This window comes from Aspergillus nomiae, assembly GCF_001204775.2.
Source record: "Aspergillus nomiae NRRL 13137 chromosome Unknown contig00055, whole genome shotgun sequence".
Taxonomy (NCBI): domain Eukaryota; kingdom Fungi; phylum Ascomycota; class Eurotiomycetes; order Eurotiales; family Aspergillaceae; genus Aspergillus; species Aspergillus nomiae.
Window position 1 is genome coordinate 57,895 of NW_015378110.1, and position 18,596 is coordinate 76,490.

Genomic DNA, 18,596 nt, shown 5'->3' on the forward strand with positions numbered 1-18,596 from the left:
ATGTCTGAAAGAAAGGTCCTTTCGAAGGTGAGCTCACCAACACTCCAGAACCTCCTCCATAATATAATCAAACACACACCCCTACGAATCTTATGATATAGCTAACATGTTTATAGTACTATCCGCCAGACTTTGATCCAAGCGCAATCACCCGCACAAAAAACAAACAAACAGGGCCCAAGGTGATTACCGTTCGACTTATGGCCCCGTTTTCGGTATGTTTCTACATGCCCCTTTTCGCTTTGATCACCTATTGACAGCCAGCTCATGTTCATAGATGAAATGCACACAATGTGGAGAATTCATTTATAAGGGTAGAAAATTCAACGCGCGCAAAGAGACGACAGAAGAGAAATACTTCTCTATCCCGATTTATCGCTTCTATATTCGATGCACGAGATGCAGTGGCGAAATTACGTTCAAGACGGACCCGAAGAACATGGATTACACGGCGGAGAAGGGCGCGAAACGGAATTTTGAGCGTGGCGGGATCCGAAGAACGAAACGTATAACGAGACGGAGGAGCAGTTGCTGGATCGGTTAGAGAAGGAGGAGAATGACGAGCATGAGCGCGCGGAGAGGGATAAGATGGCTGAGCTGGAGGAGAAGATGTTGGATTCGAAGAGGGAGATGGCGATTGCGGATGCGCTAGATGAGATTCGGACGAGGAATGCTAGGATAGAGAGGAATGAGGCGCTAGGAGATGAGACAGCGATTGCGCATGTGCGGGAGGAAGTCGACGAGGAGAAGTTGAAGGTTGAGAAAGAGATCGAGGAAGCTGCGCGGAGGGCATTCACTACGGAAACTGGTGAGAAGGTGAAGAGGCTTGTTGAGGAAGATTCTTCAAATGGAGTTACGCCAGACCCCAAGCCAAGCGAGGCGCCACCTTCATTCACACGAGTGAAGAAGGCGAAGAAGCCATTGCCGAATAGTTTGGGCATTAAGAAGAAGGCAAAGCCATCGCTGGTGTAAAACATGTGCTCGCGAAATTTTACAATGTTATTCTATAGGCTTGGCGTTTGATTGGGATTGCATGGGGTACAGTTGCTTACGAGCATTACGACTAAGGTTATGAACTGACTGCTGAATTATTTCGATTCTTATAAATACTACATATCAAAACGGCAATCAAGAATATAGCGATTAAGAGACAGGTCATAAGCATATCCATCAAAGATGTTTCCCAGAGCGCCACGCTGAAACAGTAAAGTAGTACCACAGTAAAACGGAACTCGTTCATCAGAACCGTAGGCAATCCTCCACAATCCGCTGAGCAAATAAAAACGCCAAGCATATGAAAATAATACACCAAATAAGCACAAAACACAAAGCCCCGTGGCTAGAGGTACGGCATCCACAAAGCATCGCAGGTTGCTAGATGCTGAGGGTTGACGGCCTTGGAGATCAGGTCGATAGTAGTTTGGTTGGCTGGCAGGTTGCCCTCCGGAGGCTGGCAAGGCTGACGGCCCGGTTGACGATGACATCGCTGTTGTTATATACCAAATCACGGAGCTGCGGGACTGGTAGAACGCCCCGATGCTGTGCTGTAGCCCAGAACATCATTTCGTCTCGGACGAAGATGCTTAGTTGCTGCTCCAGCTCATGACGGGGCTCCGTAAGGCATCGGGCAATTGCCATCAGTGCGCAAGCAAATAGACCTTCGGTGGCGATGGGTCCCATCAACGTCTGAATATTGGGAGTCAAACGGAAAGGCACCTGCTCCGGGTTGTAGAAGAAGGCCTTGGTAGGGTTGATGGCTGGGATCAACTCGGAGCTCCAAATGTCACCCGTCGTCCTAGAAATCATGATCTTGTTGGGATACCGGTTACCCATATGCATCACGTAGGTCATGAAGGCGACGGCCGCATATTGGTACGCAAATTGACGACGGAAGAGCCAGAAGTCAGAGAAGTTGGGGTATGTCTTCTGGAAGTAGTCCAGCACAATATTGCTGGGAACCCACTTCTCCTGAATCGCAGTGAGGATCTCAGTTCGAAGTACTTGCTGTTGATCAGGTGTCCGCTGAGGAAAATTAGTCTTGCTCAAGTACGTCGGTGCGGTAATTTCACTTACACTCTGTTTCGTCTCCGCTAATGACCTCATCTTTTCCATCGTGAATAGAACAGGATCGTCCTTGTTTATGCCAACCCGTCGGCAGTAGTCTTCATAGATGCCCTGCATGGAAATGTACGAGGAATCATCACGAACCAAACGAATATGAGGTGCCAAAGGAACCATAAGGGGAAGATGGAAATAAAGATTGCGCCGTCTGCTTTCCTTGCGTTTGCCTAAGAGGCCATTGAAAATACGGAACAACTGCAGAATGCGCTCCTCGCGTCTACAGTGCCGAGCTGCTGGATGTTGGACGGCGAAAGGATGTATACTACCATCATGGCCACGGATCTTCAAGCGTCTGTGACAAACACCAATACCGCGGACTAGATCAATATCAGGCAAAAATCGATCAATGCGAACGAAGTCCTGGTTCTTGTCTTTATGCAGCAAATATTGGCCAGGCACCTCAACCTCATCGAATTTAAGGAATCGGAACTCGCTGAGATGTGGAGAGTAACTCTCGAGGAACTGGGACTGAGGTCGGCGATCAAGCTTCTCTTCGAACTTGTCACGCCAACGCCGCAACTTCTGAATATACTCATACATCGTAGGCTTCTTGACAACGAAGTCGGCCTCGAAAGATTTGCGAATATGGGCTGGGAGAATGGTCTCGGCGAAACGCGTGATGTTTGCTTCCGTAGGAGCAGGAAGCTTGAAGTCCTGAGCATACGAGCCAGGCATGCGACCAACATACGCCAGTCCATCGTTCAAAAGTGCGACAATGAGACGATAAGCATCTTCATCGGGTGGACATTTGAAGTTCTTGTGAATTTGGTCGACCATAGTCTCCATAGACAGCGCAAGCAATGGGAAAGCTGTCTTGAGCCCGGACATGATCTCATCAGAGTATTCCCAAGGCTTTTTGAGAGGCTCCTTCTCAGGCTCGGTACCAGCGTTCTGGTTTTGCTGTGATGCCCCATTTTGGCCAGGTACCTGGAGATTCTGCTGTTGACCACCTTGAGCTTGGTTTTGAGTTTGGCCTTGCCCCTGGTTCTGGCCCTGAGCAGGAGACTGCTGAGCTTGGCCGTTGACTTGAGGGCTCTGGCCCTGAACCATTCCCTGCTGAACCTGGTTCTGGGCTTGCTGTTGGTTAGGCAGATTAGCTTGGCCTTGCACGGGAGTGGATGTATTGGCATTCGGAGGTTGAGCATTCTGCGCAGGTGAGCCACCCAAAGCCGATGGAGAAGGCTTGGGCTGTGGTGAAGCTTGGGCCTGGGCCTGGGCTTGAGCCTGCTGCTGTCTGGCACGATTCAGCTTCTCTTGCTTCTGGTCATGCTGCTTCTTGATATTGAGCATATCTTCCCTATTCGTACGAAGTAAGAAGAAGAGAGCCTGCGGGTACAGTTTTGCGATTTTCACCAGAAGGGCTTTGCAAAGGCGTGCTTCTCGATGTGAGAGACTGGTAAGAAGCTGTGGTATGAAGGTGATCCAATACCAGACAGGGGTGTCTCCCTTGAAATTTTCAAAGGCAGCCGCGACACGACCTTCTTCGTTGTCTAAGCTAAGAAGCCAAAGGATACGACTGAGCAACTTCCTAGCTTTAGAGTTCTTATAAAGCCCTGCAGCCTCAAGGTAGCAGCTTACAGCATTGCTGGCTAACTCATAATCCGAAGGATCGGATTTCTTGAATCGCTGGTCACTGTATTGTCCCCACTCGGACCAAGCCTTTGCAAGCCTCAAGTCGTAATAGAGGGCAACACCAAATGCATCGTTTGCTTCACTGACATGGCTCAATTTAGCCAGGAACATGCCCTTCAAGGTATAGAACTCTGCCTTCTGCTGTGCACCGAAGTAATTGAGATTCGTATTGTTGATCACATCCAGTCCGCTGTTCAGCTCCTTGGGGTTTTGGTAGTGACATTTGGCTTGTTCACGCAGTTTCAAGAAAGCTTCTTGGATCTCGATGTTCGGAAGCGTATAGATACGGCTAAGTTGATTGATACACACCTCAGGCATTTGATGTTTACGTGCAACATGGGCGAAGCGGTTAATGATCCATGCGGTCTCATGGTATCCACGGTAGGCATAGGAATTGCTGGCCACATTGTTGGTCTGTGGTGGCAGCAAGCTGAGATACGTGGCATTGATCAATTGGAAGATATGCTGACGCCACGTAACTAAATCTTGCCACGCGTTGATATCATCCCAGAGGTTAGGAAGGCGGTCACGCCAAGTTCCTAGCAACAGTTTCAGCTCGGCTGATTTCGTGTCCAGGTTCCGCTCATTGGTTTGCGAGAGACTGGAACAGATATGGCTTGCATCATGGAGCTCGACTAAGAGCTGGAAGTGCTGCAGAATGGGGATGTGAGCATTTGTAATCCTCTTCGGCAACTGAAGCCACTTGCGGATAGACAGCTGAATGGACTCGTCACAAACGCCGTTGAACTCCTGAATGTTCTCTTTCTTGATGTGATATTGAAGGAGTGCCATGAATGCCTGGAAAAAGGTACGCCTCGGCGTTGGTGCATCAGACACGGATTTGATGAGGGATTCGAGTTGCTCTCTATTGCCTTCGCTCTGCCAATTCTCAATATTGCGCCAGGCAGCTTCAAGTAGAAGATCGTTCAAATTTTCATGTTTGGCAAAGTCGCTGAGAATCTCCCATTGCTGCAGCTTTTGCGCGCAAATCAACCAATGATCCTCCCAGAGGTAGTATTCACCTTGCGAGAACGGCATTGCCCCAGAGCGAGCCTTGATCTGGGCATTCTCATACAACTGCTGGGCCTTATCCCACATTCCTTGCTGTTCGTAGGAAAGAGCAGCGTTGGTCTCGACAAACTTACAACGACGTCGCCAGGTACCATAAAAGAAATCATCTTCCTGCAGGCCTGCATAGACTTCAACAAGGGCATCCAAGTTGCTCTCACGGACAGTCGGTGTGTCAATTATGGGGTTGATGGCCGTTTCTTCCAAGTACCCAGCAGCCGTGTACCAAGCATCGTAGGTCCGGCTAAGGTACTTCATCACATGTGGGGGAATCTTGAACCGTGGCTTAGCCCGAACCGCGCCCTCTAGCAGTGCTTGAACAACGTTTGGTCTCTTATCCAACTGTCTCTGGTGGTACTCGCGCGTGATAAGAGTAATCATACCCTTCTCCAAATCAATGCGATCCTCTCTGGACAATGTAGACCAGAAGATGGTGAAGAGATTAGTCCAAAGAGTGTAGGCAACATTTGAATCAGTGTGTTGCAACTGGCAGAGTGGTTCCATCAAATCCCGGGCTCTAACGTCACCGATATCTGCCACGAATCGCTTCCGATCAGAGACAAACGCCTCTAAATGAATATCGACCATGACATCGGCTTTCCTCGAATCCTTGTCTGCGTTTCCAAATAGGAACGATAGAGGGTAGACAGTATAGTCATCAGAATGCAGTTTAGCGGGTGCATTCATATCCACACAGCCCAGGACCAGATGCGATGCCTGTGCAAGCCAGAATGAGTCTGCGAGGGTATCCCAGTTCTGGCATGTCAGCACATAGCTGAGTCGAGAACTAGCCAAACGAGTCAAACTTCGATCGAAGATGGTCATGAACCGATTGCGCATTTCAACATCTTGTGCTCTAGTACCAATCAGGAATGCATGCTCCAAGCGAACCGTTAATTCAGTCCGCGTGATCTTAGAATCCTCGTAGATCCTGATGACAAGGTCAAGGAATTTCTTGAGCATGGTCTGGTCTTGTCGCGATTCGAAAAGTAGCATCTTGTGCAAAACCGCAGTCTTTTCCTTCAAAGTAGGCCATGATTCATTGGAATGGAAGATCCAGGTCTCAACCATACCAAGCACCTTGCTGCAGAGTTTTATGTTTTGCGATCGCTCCACGAGCTGGGCTAAAACGCTCAAGAAAGGACGCCTTTGCTCCCCTAAATGAGACATGCGCACGGATATCAACTCGATAGTCTTGAAGATTAGGTCCACCCCAATTTCAAACTCTTGCTGGTCTGGAACTCCTTCCCCGGGTTTAGTTCCTGGAATGGTCTGGTTTTGATTGTTCACGGAAGCTGCGACATGTTCCTTCGCCAGTTTTTGAGAGAAGACCTTCATGACCTGGGGGATATGGGTATCCATCTCTGCGGGCTTGTTCTTGGACAGGGTCCAAAGGATGTTTAGGCTAGAGACATAGTTGTTTGCCGAAAGTGTTTCTGTTGCGATAGCCGACAAATACGTAACAAACTCAGAAGGTGAGTTCTCGACGTCCATGCCATCCTCTTCTTCCGGCTGGTCATCGGGCAAAGCGTCGAGAACGCGTCTGACAGGAGGTCGTAGCTTGGGGGACATGTCCACTTCATCCTCTACGCTGTGGAGGCAATCTTGGATCTCGGGGTTATCAGAACGCAGAGGCTTCTCGAAGAGCTTCTGAATCAAGGGTAGACGGCCTGTGATCCAGTCATCTGGCTTAGCTGCCAGGAGGACCCGCACAACTTGCAAAGCATTGACCATACTCGTGATGTGTTTTTCGTCTGGTTTGTCAGCTTTCTCCCCCGCAAGAATGGGGTCTGTAACCTTCTGATAGAGTTCGATATCAAGGTCGCCCCAGTATTCTGGAGACAGGAGGTTTCTCAGCAAGTGAACAGCCTTCTTGACCATGTCTCCTGTAAGTACAGGTTGCTGTGTCTTGGTAGAAGGAAGGTCGCGAATACGAGAAGCCGGAACAGGGAACCGCTCAGGAATGGTGGTAATAAAGGTAATAAGGTACTTCGTCAATGCAGCACGGAGGTCAGGAGGCACCATGTAGTCAGTGCGCTCACGAGTATTGGGTGGAGCAAGAGAGGGAGACGACGATGTGCCCTGAGCTTCCTCAAGTTTCCGTTTCTTTGTATTCGGAGACTCGATTGTGCCGTTCGGCATAGGAGAATGGCTCTTGACACGCTTTTCTTCCCAGTGCCAGATAAGGCTGATGAGATTGAGTGCAAGCTTCTTACTCTCGTTAGATGAGTTTGGAGGAGAAGCTATTTTGATTAATGAGGGCACAATAAGAGGCACAAAATGCTCTCGCGACTCATAGAAAAGATCCGGCTGTCGCACGAGGAAGTGGAAGATGCTCATGACTTGCTGCAAGTTTGCGGTTTCTTCAGCCAGGATGCGCCGTGGCCATTTAGCCCAGAGTGGATAGCGCGCATCTGGCGCTTGAGCGCTGCTACTTGCTGTCATAATCCGAGTAGGTAAGACAGGAGCCAGAACATCAAGGGCTTGAGTAACAAGGGCCTTGCCCTCATTCTGGTGTGCTCTCAAAAGGGCAACATAAACCTGGACCACGATCTTGAAGGGTGTCTCATAGTGGGCTATGAAGTAACTGATAAGGACGTAGGCTCCATATTTGTTGATGATGTCCTCAAGGCGGATATAATTCCAAGCGAACTTGATGATATCCTTGCGAGAATCTTGCACAGTCTGATGGTGGTATTTGATCAACAAGGCTGATAGCTGAAGAAGCTCCATGCGAGAATGGTCAACACCTGACTGGCTAGACTCTTCACTTAGATCCGCCAACTGAGGCTTCCACAGGCGACTTTGGATAAATTCAGTCATGCTCTTGTCCATGAGCTTGGGGCTATTAGGGGGGTGGTTCCATGTTGTCTGAACATCCATTGCAAATATGGGGTTGACGAGGTTGCGAAATGCATAAGTCTTCATCTTCTGGGAGCATGTTCGTTGGCCGTAAAGATCGAGACAGCGCATAATAACAGAGCGGCGGTAGTCAATGGACTCGTTGGTTATTATGTGGCCAAATATGAACTTTGGGAACGCCAAGGTGCGTTTTAATTCATCCGCAGACAAGCCATCCATAACTTCGAAAAGGAAATCCAAATCTTGTGTTGACTCCGATAAATAGATCGTAAAGATATCCATCAGTTGATCCTCAGCCTGCTCGACTCTCAGTCTCTCATTGGCCGGTAACTTATCGTTGCGCAATTTCTTTTCAAGCTCGCGTCCGGAGCTCAACAGCTTAGCCCTCAAATCCGCATGAGATACAAGCCAGCGTTTTGTTGATTGATATGAGCATATGGAATGCGTAACGTAGATTCCATTGATCGCAGCAGTGTTCTTGCCATCCGCCGGTTCCTGCCCGAAGAAAGTAGATGTGAAGCCCTCGGTGTCTGCAACTACCGCCGAACGCAGCGCCTCACTATCTGGGTCCCCTAGGACCTGGCCGAAGAATCGCCCAAACCGCTCCTCTTTGAAGCGCGCCTGGAAGAAAGCCAAGCTCTCTTTCGGATAGCGATTGAGGTACTTGACAAGAGGCTTGCGGAAGGGACTGTTGGAAGTCCGCCGAAGCTTTTCCTCGAGATCCAATACCTTGTTCACAAGATGTTCCATGAAGGATGTTGCAGCTGGCGGGAGGAGATGGAAAATATTAAAGATTGCAGCAACAACTTTCATGGGTGGGCTTTGCTCAACAAGGCTGAAGGACACCTTTTGCAAGATTGCATCATCGGCGATAACCTTCATATGATCCAAGAGACGAGCGCCGATCTCAACTTTGAAGTAGTTGGTCAGCAAAGTCAATAGCCGGGCAAGCCCGTCAAGACCAGCGACGCTCAAGCGTTTGGGATCTTGAAGGTTCATGAGAATGGGACGAAGGCCATTCTGTAGCAGATCCTTTGGAAGCTTGTTGGTCTGCGTAAGGACATCGCGCAGACCTGCGTTTGCTGCCTCTATAACGTCAGGAGATCGGGAGTAGAGAGACTTGAAGAAGACAGAAATGATACGAGCACGGCTGGTGTTCTGGGGCGTGTTGGCAAACTCCGGGAAGCTCATTGCCATCGATAAAAGACGGAGACAGGCCACGCGCAGATTTACAATCATCTCAGCATTCTTGAACTCATTTGGCTTGGATGCCAGAGACTCATCATCAGCATCTGCCAAGGCGAGGGACTCCAGCATAAGTCGGTTTAATGGATCGTTGAACGTCACGATATTATTGTGCAGGCTCAAGCAGAAAGTGATAGCATCGATGAAGCCTATCTGAGTGGGGAAAGGCAGGGCCCGCAACGGTTTGTTGAAGATAGACTGTAACAGACGATCTTTCACGGGGAAAATGAGCTCATGGACTTGGCACCCTAGGACCTCAGCAATAGTTGAGAAGCTGCGACGAGAAGCTTCCCGAACGTATTTGTTCATATGTGAGAGCTCGTAGACAAAGAATCCACACAGAGAATAGAGACGGCTCTTTTCATTCTTCAAGTCATCCTTGGAAACATTCTTGCAGCATCTTCGAAGGATTAAGTCTAGGGTATCTTGCGCCCTTATTCTTGTGCTAGCGGGTAGGTCGGCAGGCGTATCCTTAATGACATACATCAACGCCCGGACAAATTCAGCTTGTTTGTCAAAGAGCCAAGAATCGCCGAGATCCAAGTCCGTTGCAAAAAGGTGAATCCCAAGACTGCCTCCCGCTTTGGTAAACCACTCTTCACTATGACAGCTGTGGCAGAAGACACGGCCAAGATGCTGGAAGAAGGGTAGCTTTGATATGCGCTCAGGGGTGCCAAAGATGACGCCGGCTGCGTCTTTCATGACCTCCATCGCCGCCTGCGCACCTTCACGGACACGGGCATTGTCAGAGGATAGACTCTCAACTATGGCCTCTGCGAGGACTCGAGAGTCAAGGTACACCGATCCTTCGCCACTAGCAACATCGAACGGCTTCCTGTTATGTCTGACTTGAGCCAGGGCCCGTCCAACCTCAACAACTGCGAAATGTTTGCAAACGTCGGCCACGAAATTAGTCGCAGTTTGTTTCAGATCAGGAACGGTGGTGGCGAAAACGCTAGCCTTTAGAAGCTTCTTCAGTGAAACCTCCTGTGACAGCTTTTTCGGAATAGAGCTTGATCGCTCCGACTTGTCCAAGATGTCGGGCATACCAGTAGTCTTGTTCTCGAAGAGGTCATTAGCGTGTAACCGAAGGAGCGATGCCAAATCCTCTGGGAGGTTTTCAGGTCCGATAAAGAGCTTCAGCTGGGACGAGATCATGCGGAATGCCTGCTGTTTGTAGTATAGGTCAGACGCCTTCGCAGTAGGCGTCTTCGGTGTCTCCATTAACTTCGCAATGGCCAGATCAATACCGATACCAATGGGGAAAGGACGCTTCTCACTAGGCCCAATAAGCTTGATATCAAAGCTAGGAGCGTCATCGGTAAATTGTTCAAAGGTAAGTTCCGGGGGGTGGTTCAAGAACTTCCTGTTGCGGCCACCTAACTTGCCCAGTATTCTCATGGTTGTATGCGCATGAAAGTGGTTATACGGGTGAGGCCGAAGGTGGTCCCACAGCGCGGTCATCAACTCGTCCATAATAGGGGCCATAATAGGATCCAGGTAATCGGCAGTGAGATTGTCCACGCAGAGCTCGAGGGTTCGAAGTCCCTGTCCTACGAGGTCGGAGTCTGCGCGCAGCGCTACTACGATAGGACGCATGAGGTAACTCAGATGTGGCAGGAGATGGCTAAGGCGAGCGGGAACAGTAAGGGTGAGTTCAACGTAGAGATCACGCTCTTGGGGCTTCCGAGCCGCGCTCAACAAGTTATTGAACGTCTCGAGAAGCATTTCCAGCAAGGGCAAGATTTCCTTGTACAGGAGCTCGAAGCGACCACCACCTATACTGCGGAATAATGACCGCAATAATAGGAAGTAGTTCATAGGCTCCTCAGCAGTCACCGAAAGCTCTATACATTTAGTAACAATCTTGGTTACATGAGGGTGCAACACTTGCTCGTTCTGGACTGAAAAGAGCGTCACTGCCATGAAAGAGAGCTTGAACATCCTAAGCAAGATTTTGGCCTTGGTCATATCTGAAGTTCCCACTTCGTCGATTCGATCCATGAGATATTGGAGCACCATTCCGGAAAAGGCCGGAGACGTTGCCTCGCTTGCTAAGAAGAATTGGGGCAGATGCAATAAAGCGCCATGTTCAAACATAAGCTCATGGAGGTAGGGTATCTCAGAATGAAAGACCTCGTGGAATGTGGCTGTGTCGATGCAGTGGAAGACAGTTCCAAAGCTCTCCAGAAGTTCTTTTTCTTCTCGTGACATTGGTGCAGTATACTGACTTGCCAGAAAATCAAAGGGTGAAGAGTAGTTCACTTCTGGTGGTGGCTGGTCTACACCGTAATACTTGAAGACACGAGCTCCCTCATGGAATAGTTTCTTGATGACCCGCACCTCCTCAGCATTATAACCGTAAGAGACCTCAGACCAATTGATCGGGACACTGTTCGGGTCGATCTGGATATGATCTGGATTACAGTTCTTCAGCTGGTGGAAGATATTCTTCAACCCGTTAATTAAATTCTTGAAGAGGAAGATATTATCAGAAACGGGATCCCCTCCTCGATCGCGAGGGTTCGAAGTCTTGATCGGTGACGCCGAGAAGATATCAATTTCATCCCAGTCGTGGGTGGTCTTTGTCGGCAAGGTATCTCTCTGATGAAGGCTCAATGTCTTTCTTGCTTGTCTTGTACGCCCTTGACACTTTCACTGCATTGTCAAACTGGTAGTTCATAGACGCAAACTTGTCACCAATAGCATCAAGGATCATGATGAGGAAATACCGGGCCTCTCGCTTATCATCAAGCTTGGAAATCTTTTCTGCCATGTTCAAAAGCAATTTAGCACTCATGGTTTGGAAGCTTGTCCCTGGAAAGTCATCGTGAAGGTTCTTAGTGTACACCTCGACAGTTCGCCGGATCTGATCACGAGTCAGATGGTCCCGTACGTGGTGGATCAAGTCTGCGAGCATGCTGTAGGCAAGAGGCCGCATCGTCTCATATACAGTAAGGCCATCCCCAATCAGAGTCCTTTCATCAAGAAGCTCATCAATCTTCTCCAGGAAAATCTTCCGATAGTTAAAATTGATGATATGGCGAATTGCAACAAGAAGCTCCTTCCTGGCACTGGATTTCTCCCTGGGACAGTCCTGAAGAAGGCGGACGACCACTGAAGGCAGTGTCGGAAGGAAATCCTGAAGCTGATGGGCATACATGCGCAGCAGATACGCCAAAAAGCTCATCGTCTTCACCTGTGCCGTTATAAATTCACCAAAGGCAGATCTGTTCTTGATCTCCTTGCATACACCAGTAAAGATCATGCCCTGGGAAGCTGCCTCCGCATGGGCTTTCTCCTGTGGCTTGGCTTGGAGAAGCAAGATGCTCTTTATAAGGGGCACAAAGAGCTTCACGTTCGCCGCTACAGAATTCCGGTGGGTCTGGAAGATGGAAACGACGATGATCGGACATTCTGCCAGAACCTTAAAGGACTGCATCCCCTTGAGTAAAACGTTGCTCCCTTGCTGATCGGAAGGACCGAGGTCTGAGACTGAAGTTGCGGGCGAACTAGGTCGAGGAGATTGAAAGTTCTGAGCTGTGGCACCGGGTGTTGAAGCATGCCGGAGGGTGTGGCCTGGCTAGGTGTGTCGAAGGTGTCGCGAACAACCTGTTCCATTGTCTGGAACATCTCTTGAATAAGCTCGAGGAACGGCTGTACCCGGGCAGCTGTTGCCTTTGCCTGATTGCGTTCCAAATCCATAATAGTTTTCATGCATAGGACGGCATTCTCCTCATTCTCGATCCGTACCAGGTCCATCAAGAAGTCCACCATATCTGCGGCGTAGGGCTCGACATCGGGAGAGGCCATCGGTAACCGGTGTAAAGTCTCGAGAACACAGTTGCGTAGTTTCTAGTCGGTTACACGACATATGAGCACCGACCCCACAACGTACGTCTGCAACGCAGAAAGACAGAACGATATCTCCAACCAAGGCGACTCACCTGCTCGAACGACAAGTTTGTAAACACCGGCTCGCCCTTCAGTATACCCTTGAACACCGGCCATAGCTTCGAAAGGAAGATGGGATAGCTTGCACCAGAGCATAAGGGCTCGATATTGTCTCGTAGTTCGACGGCGACATTGGCTCGGATTTTGATATCTGGAAGACAGTCAGCAAGGGCAGCAAGCTCCGCAAAGCTGCCCTCAGGCAAGCCCAAGCTCCTATCCCAGCGTATTCCCCGAAAGCATCGAAATATCGGACGTACCAAGCTTCTCGTCGCCCAGCTTGCTGGCGTAAATGTCGATATTGCGCTCCATGATCGGCGAGACACCTCCAGGGGAGTATTTAACAGGTTAGATTGATTGTATTAATGCCAGGCCACACGGCCGGCTAAAAGTCGAGCGCCACCACAATTCGCTTCGTACGTTGTGTTCATCCGCGTGAAAGCGATAGGAATAGGCTATCACGTATGGCCCATCGACGGAAGACGCTGCATCGGACAGAACAAAGAATGCAAGCGTCAAGTCATTAATCTCCCTCACGAATTAAACAGAAGGTATAGCAGAGAATAATAATTAAATAAAGAACGTAAGGAGAGAGAAGGACGTGGGGAGCGGGGAAAGAAAGTGGAGGGTATCAAAGGTCAAGAGAACTGCGCGCAAATTCACACCTGCAAACCGATGGACCAGAAAGCAGCAGCGAGAACGCGGGTATCGCAAAGACCCCGAACGGAACACTAGGCCTAAACAGGAAATTTCGCTACATCATTTCTCCATGCCGATAAGCGCGCGTCTGAAAACGCTTGTCGGCTAGTACCCCTATCATGTAAGTGTCTATAGACGCCAGACAGGGGTACCGCTTCGGGCGCACGTGGTTAATTACCGAAAGTGAGGTGCATATAGTGGTGGATTTAGTCTGTTATGCCATAAATACTTCATAATGTTTTAGAATCAAAAGAGGTCATCGACATAAACGTCGACTAAGGGAAACGCCATTTGCACCCGTTTTCCAGACCCGAACACAGTTCTAATAGTCCAACTCAAACGTCCGCTTTGAATCACGGGCACAAAGATAGCCCTGCGCGCGGAGAAAGGAATATTGAAAGCCATGTACACAAAAGGAGATATGAAAGAGAAAAGAAAAATAAGATCGGAAAGATATAGAGGGTGAAAGGCGGGTAACAGAGGGTTCTGATCAAATGTCAAACCAAGTGAAAACAAACACACTCATCGCAGCTCGTAGTCGCTATGCCATCACTATGGGAAATCTAAATTAATGAGTGCCATCAAATCGACCGTCCATCACTTGGTAGAATTGCTTCGTGTTAAGATCTGCACGGCACTCGACCCGATCGACCTTCTACGGTCGCGCGGCCGGATCTCACTGCCGCTACCACTCCGTCGCCTCCGAGTATCATCAAGGGTGTCGCGGCGCCGTCTCTGGAGCAACCGACGTTTTAACGTTAGAATCACGCTTGCTGTAACATTAAAAACGACAAAATCTTAGCAAAACGATGACGACAAAAGCAGGGGGAAAGGTTCATCAATGTGCAGACAAGGTCATGTCAAAACATGACTTCACGAACACTCAGGCATGGACACTAACCGTTGAACTCCGTCGTTCCTTCACTGAGCCCGAGTCATCCAGCTTCAGAGATTGGAGACGATTCTGACTATCTTGAGTGATGCTATCAACCTCGTCTACATAAACAGGAACGTCCGCTGGTGGCGGTGGCGGAGGAACACCGTTCTGCCGGTCTTTGGCCTGCTCTGCCAGTTTTTCCCATCGCTCCTTTCGGGCTCTTTCACGCTGCTCGGCACTGTTCTGCCGCTCGTTATACTCATGCGAGCATTCGTCGAAAAGCTGCGGGTTGATTTCCATGAACATCTTCATGGCGTTATATACCATGCTGTGGATTGTTCTGTCTACAAGTCAGCAATCTCGATAGGGAACGGGTGGCGAATGAGTAACCCACCGATTCCAGTGTCCTTTCGAGTTCTCGTAGAGCGGAGGGAACATGATCGGTAAGATAGTCTCCACATTATCGCTGACCAAGTTGCAGAAGTATTCATTGTTCCAGAAATAGAGAGCACGTTCCGCCACCTGTCAGAATACGTATTAGAACTGTGAATGAGACAAACTAGGATGGTCCGTACCTGAAAATGGGGGCTTGCAACTGACTTCGCCAGTTGCTGGAACAAGGGCACTTGGACCTTGGCAAATTCCGCTGGGTCCATAACCTCGAAAATATCCTCTACTTCGTTCAAATACATCACTTCCTTCGTGCTGTTGACCTTCGGCCAATAGCGTAGTAAGCCGAGAACAACCTAAATTCGAGTTCAGCGTCAGGCTAACCGAAATTCGAAGGTAAATGGGTGGGAGTCTCACCTCTTCCGTCAGCGATGAGTCCTTCTCGAGGAACTGTACAATACAATACGCCAACTGCGGGTGATACATGCTGAGGCCTTTGGCTTTGTGCAAGGGCAGCAAAACCCTCGTCAGGAAGAGTTTATGTTCCTCCTTCAGCGGGAGTGCAAAGCCGTTGATAATGGATCCGAGGATTTCGAGCAGCTCTGCAATTCCGTTGAATCGCTCCGTCTCGTAAGTGAATTGGAAGAACACGTTATTGATGGAGCGGCGAATATAAGAGCGCAGATTCAGAAATTTTCCGTAAATGCGATGCAAGGTAGTTTTCAGGAAATCACGTTCCCGAGGGTCTTCGGAGTCAAACAACTCCAGTAGCTAGGCGAGTGTCAACATATAGGTCTCGTTCTACAGTTGCACGGTGCCAACCGTCTAGGTGACATACCTGTAATACAAAGTGATGGTCGATATAAGCCTTGGCGATATTCGTGTTGAAATCCTGGCTCTCAATGAACCGTAAGAAGAACTCATAAACCACCTGGATATGAGGCCAAGCCACTTCCAAAACAGGTTCATCTTCTTCCGGGTCAAAGGCCTCCCCTTGGGGTGTCACAGGCGGTGGAATGGGTCGAAAGAGGTTCTTAGCGAACATCTCAACGACTCGGGGGTACATGGGTTCCGTGATCACCGAACGGTTGTTTGCGACATAATCCAGGAGTTCGTGGAGCGCCAGCCTCTTAATCTCCTTCGACTTCATGTCGGCAGTCGGGTCGTTGAAATCAAAGATGATGTTGCATTGATCAATTTTCTGCATAAACAGCTCCTGGCGCCGGCTGGGTATTACTTCATGGAATCCCGGCAACTTCTCCAACTCTCTTTGGCGTTGATCCGAGATATCAAACCGCGACGAATGCTGACGTTTGGGGGTCCTGATACCTTCGGACATATCTTTGGGCGTTGTCTGGAGGCGGTCGAAGACATGGGACTTTCTGGGAGGGGCCAGGTCGCCCGGCATCGTTTCAGCAGCGCCAGGGGGAGGGACATGCTAGAAAACGGGCCAAGGGTCAGCGCGATGAGCGAACGCCGGGGGGCTACTAGGTCGCCTTGACCCGGAGACATGGACGGGGATGGAGAGTAGGGCTCACCGGTGCGCTCGGACTGATGACCACGCTAGGGGCCGGTACTTGCCCTTGTTTCGTCGGAGTTGCTGGACCACCATTATTTACTGGCTGACCAGCGACGCCTGCGCCTTGAGGAACATGGTACTGACCTGGGGGATACACCCCCGCCTGCGCAGCATTATCCGGGGACTTCCCTCTTGTATCATTCACCGAAGTTGTCGACGAGGTCGGGGTGCCGTTCTTCGGAGATGAGGATTGCTGACCGTGGTTGACTCCGAGGGAGGCTTGGTTCTGGGACGTGTGGGAGGAATCCTTCTTCTTCGAAGATTTGTTTGCATCTTTGGCCCTCGACAACTGCTCGTGCTGGGACGGTTAGCTAGGTATAGGGAGGCCAGCGGCTGTGGTGATATTGAAGCGGGGATCGAAGTCGGGGCGGAAAAGAGGAAGGCCGGCGACGAAGTGTATCAACTTACCACTCTCTGTCTGAAACCCTTCATTGTCGCAGATATTCGAACAGCCACATGTACTCGGTGGGCGATCTCGATGCCAGTGCAGCAAGATGCCGCACACTAGCAGGAGGGGATGTAGTTGGGCAGCGTGGAGGCGGTTCAGGAGACCCGGATTGTTTATATCGGCCTGGAAATGACCACATGAGCGATTCCAACCCCAACGTAGTTCAACATAGCAATCGATTGCGATAAGGGCATTTTTTGTTATGATTGCCGAAGCAATTATGACAGCAATGAGTAGACGTCGCAGCACCAACTGACGTCGATTAATAGAAACCGTGCAGAAAGACCGGAGGGGTGGGATAATGAAGCAAAGGGAACCACTTGGGGGGAAGGAGACGGTAGGACAACGAACATAATAGATGGGAACCAGAAAGAGAGGGGGACAAACAAAGAATGGTTCTAGACGCGGAAGAGGAACAGGAAACTATTGCTGCATGACTTACCTCAGTGGGATCAAACTGGGACGAGTGGAAAGGGGAGATGTTCGGTCGCTCTCACGCTGTTTCCTTAGGCGCGAACTGAGCGGTATAGGAGCAGCTTAGGCAGTTAGTCGGTCCGCAGACGATCGAATCGCCTTTCCGTTGGCTGTCGCTTAGCGGCTGGGTGAGAAGCGGGGGTGTGGGAGAAGAATCCCCAAGTACTGAGACGCACGGCACGGTTGTCGCCTACACAATGCGGTTTAAAATAATTCTGCGCAATTTCAATAGGGCCGAGAAAAGGGCCGGTTGATATAGAAGATTGTTTAATGAGGATGAGGGACTGAAGGTCTGACGGGGGGTGTGTTGTGGCTGAGGAGGGCGAGGTGCGCTCAGACGTGTGGTGGAGGAAAGCCGTGGGACTGACTTAGTCCCATACATAGTACGACCAACTTCCTACGGTAAACTCCAGTAAAGGGGAACATACCAGTACTACAAGTATCCGTCGACTTGGCGGTGATATGGTTTAAACCTAGTATATACAACAGAATTTCTTCCAGATCTCTAGGGACTGATTCTGTATATTCTCTAGGTGGAAGACAGAATTTCTTCCATCTTTCCTCATATTTTACCCTGGTGTCCACATCGGTTGTATATTATGAACTGTTTCACATTTATGCTTATTATTTCCACTACCGGTTACTATTATAGGTACGGGCACCAGCTGTGCCTGGGACAGGTACATACATAAGGCAAGGGACGGGTACTGGAAATTGGCAAAAATATAAAACAACAGTACATCGGCTACCCACATGATCATATGGGTTTTTTCCCTTGGTTGTCTTTATTTTAAGACATTCCCGTAGTATTAATATGCCTCATACATTTGTATAAATGTTGTTCTTTGCTCTGTCTCCATTTTTGCAATTGGTACTCGAAAGACTACCCCCGTAAGTTCCACCAAAAAAAAAGTGCGGTGGTCATGTGACCACGACCGCCGATTATTCATCCTCATAGAAAGAAGCAAGTTCAAATCAATCAACGTAACTACATGTACATACAAAAGAAGTTTCAGTACGTCCTCTGGAGTTCACCAGAAATGATATAACTTGAAGAATTGGCCTCAGCTCACATATGAAGCCATTCGACGCGCTTCCTTAAAACAACGTCTTACGTTGTGACGTCAACGGCAATCTAGCCTGGTACTGGCATCCAAATATACATCTACATTTTGACTACATCCAACAACCACTCAATATCAATAACCTCTCATAGCCTCAACCCAACCCAATCCAACCAGGGCTAGCAG

The 18,596-nt window shown here is 49.4% G+C and overlaps 3 protein-coding genes across 3 annotated transcripts; 1 reads left to right on the forward strand and 2 right to left on the reverse strand.

Moving 5' to 3' along the window:
- ANOM_003595 (Saf4/Yju2 family protein) lies at positions 1 to 972 on the forward strand (the record flags this gene model as incomplete). Its single annotated transcript, XM_015548852.1, has 4 exons — positions 1 to 27; positions 117 to 215; positions 278 to 482; positions 545 to 972. 4 exons carry the CDS (start codon positions 1 to 3, stop codon positions 970 to 972), a joined length of 759 nt encoding a protein of 252 aa, XP_015409253.1.
- A 432-nt stretch (positions 973 to 1,404) lies between these two features.
- ANOM_003596 (histone acetyltransferase TRA1) lies at positions 1,405 to 13,191 on the reverse strand (the record flags this gene model as incomplete). Its single annotated transcript, XM_015548853.1, has 6 exons — positions 1,405 to 2,022; positions 2,074 to 11,532; positions 11,588 to 12,364; positions 12,412 to 12,783; positions 12,876 to 13,033; positions 13,140 to 13,191. 6 exons carry the CDS (start codon positions 13,189 to 13,191, stop codon positions 1,405 to 1,407), a joined length of 11,436 nt encoding a protein of 3,811 aa, XP_015409254.1.
- Positions 13,192 to 14,175: 984 nt separating this feature from the next.
- ANOM_003597 (protein phosphatase 2A regulatory subunit RTS1) lies at positions 14,176 to 17,620 on the reverse strand (the record flags this gene model as incomplete). The annotated part of the gene is made up of 9 exons (XM_015548854.1): positions 17,315 to 17,620; positions 16,833 to 16,995; positions 16,384 to 16,722; positions 15,684 to 16,283; positions 15,263 to 15,616; positions 15,031 to 15,201; positions 14,850 to 14,977; positions 14,480 to 14,795; positions 14,176 to 14,313 (listed from the first exon to the last, which is right to left on the reverse strand). The coding sequence occupies exons 2-9, from the start codon at positions 16,854 to 16,856 to the stop codon at positions 14,176 to 14,178; spliced, it is 2,070 nt and encodes a 689-aa protein (XP_015409255.1). The 5' UTR covers positions 16,857 to 16,995; positions 17,315 to 17,620.
- Positions 17,621 to 18,596: the final 976 nt, after the last annotated feature.